Source organism: Scyliorhinus canicula, chromosome 6, assembly GCF_902713615.1.
Source record: "Scyliorhinus canicula chromosome 6, sScyCan1.1, whole genome shotgun sequence".
Taxonomy (NCBI): domain Eukaryota; kingdom Metazoa; phylum Chordata; class Chondrichthyes; order Carcharhiniformes; family Scyliorhinidae; genus Scyliorhinus; species Scyliorhinus canicula.
Genome location: NC_052151.1, coordinates 224433952 through 224442302, shown reverse-complemented (window position 1 = coordinate 224442302; position 8351 = coordinate 224433952). Strand labels below are relative to the sequence as shown.

Genomic DNA, 8351 nt, shown 5'->3' with positions numbered 1-8351 from the left:
GAGGGTCAGTACTGAGGGAGTGCTGCACTGTCAGAGGGTCAGTACTCAGGGAGTGCTGCACTGTCAGTGGGTCAGTACTGAGGGAGTGCTGCACTGTCAGAGGGTCAGTACTGAGGGAGTGCTGCACTGTCAGAGGGTCAGTACTGAGGGAGTGCTGCACTGTCAGAGGGTCAGTACTGAGGGAGTGCTGCACTATCAGAGGGTCAGTACTAAGGGAGTGCTGCACTGTCAGAGGGTCAGTACTGAGGGTGTGCTGCACTGTCAGAGTGTCAGTACTGAGGGAGTGCTGCACTGTCAGAGGGTCAGTACTGAGGGAGTGCTGCACTGTCAGAGGGTCAGTACTGAGGGTGTGCTGCACTGTCAGAGGGTCAGTACTGAGGGAGTGCCGCACTGTCAGAGGGTCAGTACTGAGGGAGTACCACACTGTCAGAGGGTCAGTACTGAGGGAGTGCTGCACTGTCAGAGGGTCAGTACTGAGGGAGTGCCGCACTGTCAGAGTCAGTACTGAGGGAGTGCTGCACTGTCAGAGGGTCAGTACTGAGGGAGTGCTGCACTGTCAGAGTGTCAGTACTGAGGGAGATTGAGAAAGAGGACAGAAGACAAAAGGGGATGTAAATGGGTGATTTAAGGCTCGGACGAACTGATAGTGGCACACAAAGAGATTAGAATGTGTAAACGGCAGAACAAAGGTAAACTGTCAAAGAGCAATTGGGGACAGGTGGCCCAAGTGGGATGGAGTGGGGGTGGAGGGAAATTGTGAGGGAAAAACAGATCGATGGAAGAAATGAAAATGAATTGATAGAAATATGAGTGGGATGACTGTGGAGGAGAGAGTTCACTGTCTGAGCTTGTTGAACTCGATATCAAGTCCGGAAAGCTGTAACATACCTAATCGAATGATGAGGTGCTGTTCCTCCATTCTGTGCTGGGCTTCACATATGCTGAGCAGAATGGTGAGTTAAAATGGCAAGCCTTTCCTCTCCCCCCACTTGGGCCATCTGTTCCTAGTTGTCCTTTGACATAGTTTATCTTTGTTCTGTCATTCACACATTCTAATATCTTCATGTGTCTCTATCAGCTCCCTTCTTGGCCTTAATCACCCCATTCACTTTCATTTTGTCTTGTCTTTATAAAACCCTGGTTAGACCACAATTGGAATATTGTGTCCAGTTCTGGTCGCCTCATTATAGGAAGGATGTGGATGCTTTGGAGAGGGTACAGAGGAGATTTACCAGGATGCTGCCTGGACTGGAGGGCATGTCTTATGAAGAAAGGTTGATGGAATGAGAGAGCTAGGGCTTTTCTCACTGGAGCGAAGAAGGCAGAGAGGTGACTTGATAGAGGTGTACAAGGTGATGAGAGGATGGATAGAGTGGATAGCCAGAGACTTTTCCCCAGGGTGGAAATGGCTGTCACGAGGGGGCATCATTTTAAGGTGATTGGAGGAAGGTATAGGGGAGATGTCAGAGGTAGGTTCTTTACACAGAGAGTGGTGGGTGTGTGTAATCACTGCCAGCAGAGGTGGTGGAGTCAGAGTCATTGGGGACATTTAAGCGACTCATGGACAGGCACATGGTCAGCAGTAAATTGAAGGGGTGTAGGTTAGGTTGACCTTAGATTAGGATAAATGGTCGGCACAACATTGGGCCTGTACTGTGCTGTACTGTTTATGTTCTATGTTATGTTCTGCTGAGATTGTCCAGTATTTTCTGTTTTCGCTTCAGATTCCAGCATCCGCAGTAATGAACTTTTAACTGGTGAATCTAGTAATGGTCAATCGTAGGTGAAGAGGTAGATTGAGAATCTGAATTGTATCTGAATCACTGCTCATATCGATTGTACAGTAACATCTCTCATGCTCAAATGTTATTCTGCTTGCTTTCCAGGCGGATGCAAGGATCAGTGCTGCACCGAAGGTGAGGTGAAAACAGCTTCACTAAATCGAATCAAACTCTCTCTCGTAACTCCAGCTGTTCTGGAACTGGTGTGGTTATTTTGTAATACAACCAGACAATGCTGGAAGAGCTCGGGTCTGGCAGCATCTGTGGAGAGGGAAACAAAGACGTTTTCATTCCGTACGACTCTTGACAGTTCTGAAGAGAGAGGGTTAATGCTTTGCGTCCGTATGACTCTTTTCCAGAGCTGTCAAGAGCCCCAGGTTCGATGCCCCGCTGGGTCATTGTCTGTGCGGAGTCTGCACGTTCTCCCCGTATCTGCCTGGGTTTCCTCCGGGTGCTCTGGTTTCCTCCCACAAGTCCCGAAAGACGTGCTGTTAGGTGAATTGGACATTCTGAATTCTCCCTCTGTGACCCAAACAGGCGCCGGAGTGCGGCGATGAGGGGATTTTCACAGTAACTTCATTGCAGTGACTTGTGACAATAAAGATTATAGATCTCACCAGAGGTTTCTTGGTTCATATGTTGATGCAGCCAGTGCATCATGTCTGGTTTCATCATTTTGTTCCAGTTCCCAGTTTGTTTCGAAGTCTGGCAAAACTGGAAACATAGGAACCGCTTCCCAGTGAACGCTCAACGCAGCAATACTTTCTGCCCTGTTATCTGTAACGTAAGTCATAACGCAAACTAATATGGTCTTGGTGCCTGCGAACAACTCTTGTGTGTTACAGTCACAGTCCCACTTTGTTTCAGAATTATTCCTGGTAACAACCTCTGGCTACTTCCAAAATTCCGAATGTAAACCTGATGATCCGGTTTGAACTGCCTCACTTTGGCATAGTCATGTCCCTCATTTTGGTTCTCTCTCCTCTCCTGCTCACCTTTGCTCTGAGATCTGGGCCAAGCAAATCCAGATGAGATTTTGTGTAATCAGTTTTAAGGACAGGAACGATTGGAGCTGCCCAACTGAATAGGACTCCATAATTCCAAGCCTTTGTAGCCATTCCAACTCTCCCACTTTACTTCTCATGGCAGAAGGCATTGTCGACTTGGTAGATCCCTTCACTAATTATGGACGCCCTCTAAATTTTGCATTTCTAGGATATTTACGGTCAACAACTGTGTTCCATGTATTTCAGCTCTCCCCTATAATTCCTCGTTTCCCTCACCCAATCATTTTGTGTCCTTTGTTTTCTTCACCTCTGACCTGAGCCTGAAATTTTCTGTGAAGTAGCAACGAGAGATCTCCTTCTCAAAGAATATCTCTGTATTGCAAATATTCCTCTGTGTCAATGGGACTTAAGGTGGATTGAGAGCTGAGATGGTTGTTATATTGATGTATTAAGTCGGAATAAAATAGCAATTAAGTGTATTATATTCACTGTATTGAGTTGTATGGTTTAAGGGGAAACTGTAAGCTATTTTCTTGTGTGATGTTAAAGATTTTAATACTGTGTTAGTAATAAAGTCTGTTTTAATATACCATATTATCTCCCATTAGATCTCCTTGAGGTAGAATCACTAAAACCTCCTTTTTCTCTCCTTCCCTTTCAAAGTACCTTTTAGGCATATTCACGTGACACACTCGGTGAGTTTTCCTTCCATCTGGCGTTCTTACCAAATAATTCACCTCACTCAATTTCTTTTCAATCTTATAAGATCCACAAAACCTTGCTTTTAAAGGTTCACCTACCACTGGTAACAATAATAAAACTGTAACTTCACTGACAAAACTCCGAACTTTTGCTTTCTTGTCCATTATCTGTTTCATCACATGCTGTGCAACTTTTAAATGTTGTCCAGCCAATTCACCTACTCTACCTAATCTTTCACTAAAATTTGACACGTAATCCAATAATGTAAGTTTCGACTGCTCACTCACCAATTTCCCCTTAATCAATTTAAGTGGTCCTCTTACCTCGTGACCAAATATTAGTTCAAAAGGACTAAATTTGGTTGACTCATTAGGTGCATCCCTAATTGCAAACAATACGAATGGAATTCCTTTATCCCAATCCTCTGGATAATCTTGACAATAAACCCTCAACATTGTCTTTAATGTCTGATGTCACCGTTCTAACTCACCTAGCGATTCTGCATGGTACGCAGTTGATTTAAATTGTTTTACTCCTAAGAAATCTATAATCTTGAATAACCTCAAGGTAAAATTTGATCCTTGATCCGATTGTATTTCTGTGGGTAGTGCATATCAGGAAGAACTTTTAAGTAACTCCTGCACAATCATTTTAGCTGTAATATTGCATACTGGAATGGCCTCTGGAAACCTAGTGGACACATCCATTATAGTCAAAAGATATTGATTCCCACTTTTTGTTTTAGGAAGCGATCCTAAGCAATCGATCCGGACCCTTGTAAAAGGTTCCTCAAATGCTGGAATGGGTATTAAGGGCGCTGGTTTTATCACTGCGTGAGGTTTCCCTATCACTTGACATGTGTGACAAGATCGACAAAATTTAACTACATCTTTATGTAGTCCAGGCCAATAAAAGTAGTTCTGGATTTTAGCTTGAGTTTTCCTTATTCCCAAATGACCTCCCACTAGTACCTCATGTGCAACTCACAACACCTCCTTTCTATACCCTACTGGCAATACTACTTGATGAACTTCTGCCCACTTTTCACCCACCTGGTCAGTACTGAGGGAGTGCTGCACTGTCAGAGGGTCAGTACTGAGGGAGTGCCGCACTGTCAGAGGGTCAGTACTGAGGGAGTGCCGCACTGTCAGAGGGTCAGTACTGAGGGAGTGCCGCACTGTCAGAGGGTCAGTACTGAGGGAGTGCCGCACTGTCAGAGGGTCAGTACTGAGGGAGTGCCGCACTGTCAGAGGATCAGTACTGGGGGAGAGCCGCACTGTCAGAGGGTCAGTACTGAGGGAGTGCCGCACTGTCAGAGGGTCAGTACTGAGGGAGTGCCGCACTGTCAGAGGGTCAGTACTGAGGGAGTGCCGCACTGTCAGAGGGTCAGTACTGAGGGAGTGCTGCACTGTCAGAGGGTCAGTACTGAGAGAGTGCTGCACTGTCAGAGGGTCAGTACTGAGGGAGTGCTGCACTGTCAGAGAGTCAGTACTGAGGGAGTGCTGCACTGTCAGAGAGTCAGTACTGAGGGAGTGCTGCACTGTCAGAGGGTCAGTACTGAGGGAATGCCGCACTGTCAGAGGGTCAGTACTGAGGGAGTGCTGCTCTGTCAGAGGGTCAGTACTGAGGGAGTGCCGCACTGTCAGAGGGTCAGTACTGAGGGAGTGCCGCACTGTCAGAGGGTCAGTACGGAGGGAGTGCTGCACTGTCAGAGGGTCAGTACTGAGGGAGTGCCGCACTGTCAAAGGTCAGTACTGAGGGAGCACCGCACTGTCAGAGGGTCAGTACTGAGGGAGTGCCGTACTGTCAGAGGGTCAGTACTGAGGGAGCACCGCACTGTCAGAGGGTCAGTACTGAGGGACTGCTGCACTGTCAGAGGGTCAGTACTGAGGGAGATTGAGAAAGAGGACAGAAGACAAAAGGGGATGTAAATGGGGTGATTTAAGGCTCGGAAGGAACTAATAGTGGCACACAGTGATTAGAATGTGTGAATGGCAGAACAAAGGTAAACTGTGTCAAAGAGCAATTGGGGACAGGTGGCCCAAGTGGGATGGATTGGGGGTAGAGGGAAATTGTGAGGGAAAAACAGATCGATGGAAGAAATGAAAATGAATTGATAGAAATATGAGTGGGATGACGGTGGAGGAGAGAGTTCACTGTCTGAGCTTGTTGAACTCGATATTAAGTCCGGAAAGCTGTAACGTACCTAATCGAATGATGAGGTGCTGTTCCTCCATTTTGTGCTGGGCTTCACATATGCTGAGCAGAACGGTGAGTTAAAATGGCAAGCCTTTCCTCTCCCCCCACTTGGGCCATCTGTTCCTAGTTGTCCTTTGACATAGTTTACCTTTGTTCTGTCATTCACACATTCTAATATCTTCATGTGTCTCTATCAGCTCCCTTCTTGGCCTTAATCACCCCATTCACTTTCATTTTGTCTTTCTGTCCATGACGTCTCTGTCAATCTCCACCTATCTCTGGCCCCTAATCGAACCCCACTACTCTATGCCCCGACTCCCAAAATCTGGCACTATTACAAAGAGTTATCCACACTCAAATGAGCTCCCTTCTCTCTCCACAGATGCTGCCACACTTGGCAGGATTCTTGGAAGTGTGGAGGAACAGAGGGATCTTGGGTTCGACGTACATAGATCCCTCAACGTTTCCATCCAGGTTGATAGGGTTGTTAAGAAGGCGTATGGTGTGTTGGCTTTCATTAACAGGGGGATTGAGGTTAAGAGCCGCGAGGTTTTGCTGCAGCTTTATAAAACCCTCGTTAGACCACACTTGGAATATTGTGTCCAGTTCTGGTCGCCTCGTTATAGGAAGGATGTGGATGCTTTGGAGAGGGTACAGAGGAGATTTACCAGGATGCTGCCTGGACTGGAGGGCATGTCTTATGAAGAAAGGTTGAGGGAATGAGAGAGCTAGGGCTTTTCTCACTGGAGCGAAGAAGGCAGAGAGGTGACTTGATAGAGGTGCACAAGGTGATGAGAGGCATGGATAGAGTGGATAGCCAGAGACTTTTCCCCAGGGTGGAAATGGCTGACACGGGGGCATCATTTTAAGGTGATTGGAGGAAGGTATAGGGGAGATGTCGGAGGTAGGTTCTTTACACAGAGAGTGGTGGGTGTGTGGAATGCACTGCCAGCAGAGGTGGTGGAGTCAGAGTCATTGGGGACATTTAAGCGACTCATGGACAGGCACACGGTCAGCAGTAAATTGAAGGGGTGTAGGTTAGGTTGACCTTAGATTAGGATAAATGGTCGGCACAACATTGTGGGCCGAAGGGCCTGTACTGTGCTGTACTGTTTATGTTCTATGTTATGTTCTGCTGAGATTGTCCAGTATTTTCTGTTTTCGCTTCAGATTCCAGCATCCGCAGTAATGAACTTTTAACTGGTGAATCTAGTAATGGTCAATCGTAGGTGAAGAGGTAGATTGAGAATCTGAATTGTGTTTGAATCACTGCTCATATCGATTGTACAGTAACATCTCTCATGCTCAAATGTTATTCTGCTTGCTTTCCAGGCGGATGCAAGGATCAGTGCTGCACCGAAGGTGAGGTGAAAACAGCTTCACTAAATCGAATCAAACTCTCTCTCGTAACTCCAGCTGTTCTGGAACTGGTGTGGTTATTTTGTAATACAACCAGACAATGCTGGAAGAGCTCGGGTCTGGCAGCATCTGTGGAGAGGGAAACAAAGACGTTTTCATTCCGTACGACTCTTGACAGTTCTGAAGAAAGAGGGTTAATGCTTTGCGTCCGCATGACTCTTTTCCAGGGCTGTCAAGAGCCCCAGGTTCGATGCCCCGCCGGGTCACTGTCTGTGCGGAGTCTGCACGTTCTCCCCGTGTCTGCGTGCGTTTCCTCCGGGTGCTCCGGGTTCCTCCCACAAGTCCCGAAAGACGTGCTGTTAGGTGAATCGGACATTCTGAATTCTCCCTCTGTGACCCAAACAGGCGCCGGAGTGTGGCGATGAGGGGATTTTCACAGTAACTTCATTGCAGTGACTTGTGACACTAAAGATTATAGATCTCACCAGAGGTTTCTTGATTCAGATGTTGATGCAGCCAGTGCATCATGTCTGGTTTCCTCATTTTGTTCCAGTTCCCAGTTTGTTTCGAAGTCTGGCAAAACTGGAAACATAGGAACCACTTCCCAGTGAACGCTCAATGCAGCAATACTTTCTGCCCTGTTATCTGTAACGTAAGTCATAACGCAAACTAATATGGTCTTGGTGCCTGCGAACAACTCTTGTGTGTTACAGTCACAGTCCCACTTTGTTTCAGAATTATTCCTGGTAACAATCTCTGGCTACTTCCAAAATTCCGAATGTAAACCTGATAATCGGGTTTGAACTGCCTCACTTTGGCATAGTCATGTCCCTCGTTTTGGTTCTCTCTCCTCTCCTGCTCACCTTTACTCTGAGATCTGGGCCAAGCAAATCCAGATGAGATTTTGTGTCATCAGTTTTAAGGACAGGAACGATTGGAGCTGCCCAACTGAATAGGACTCCATAATTCCAAGCCTTTGTAGCCATTCCAACTCTCCCACTTTCCTTCTCATGGCAGAAGGCATTGTCGACTTGGAGATCCCTTCACTAATTATGGACGTGGAGGCTCCCGTGTCTACCTCCATTTTGCTTTTCTTTGTAAAATCAGTCTCTGCTCCTACCTCATTAAAGTGAAACATGTTGCAAGTACACTCCTCTGTCTGCTCCGAGCTTTCCACGTTGTGTGCAACTGTTTGAGGCCTCCTCAAATTTAAATTTTCTGACTCCGCCCTTGCCTGGGCTTTCACACGCCTGCATTTCTTCGCAGAATGCCCCTTCCTGTTGCATCAGTGATAAATAGCATT

At 46.6% G+C, this 8351-nt stretch overlaps 1 protein-coding gene across 1 annotated transcript in view; it reads left to right on the top strand.

Annotated features, from left to right (window-relative positions):
- The first annotated feature begins 667 nt into the window (after positions 1–667).
- LOC119968059 (high affinity immunoglobulin epsilon receptor subunit beta-like) overlaps positions 668–8351 on the top strand; it is a 71618-nt gene continuing 63934 nt past the window's right edge. The window contains exons 1-5 of the mRNA XM_038801158.1: positions 668–689; positions 1725–1779; positions 1887–1916; positions 2430–2565; positions 7022–7051. Coding sequence (XP_038657086.1) covers positions 668–689; positions 1725–1779; positions 1887–1916; positions 2430–2565; positions 7022–7051 — 273 coding nt within the window. The remainder of the gene's footprint in view (positions 690–1724; positions 1780–1886; positions 1917–2429; positions 2566–7021; positions 7052–8351) is intronic.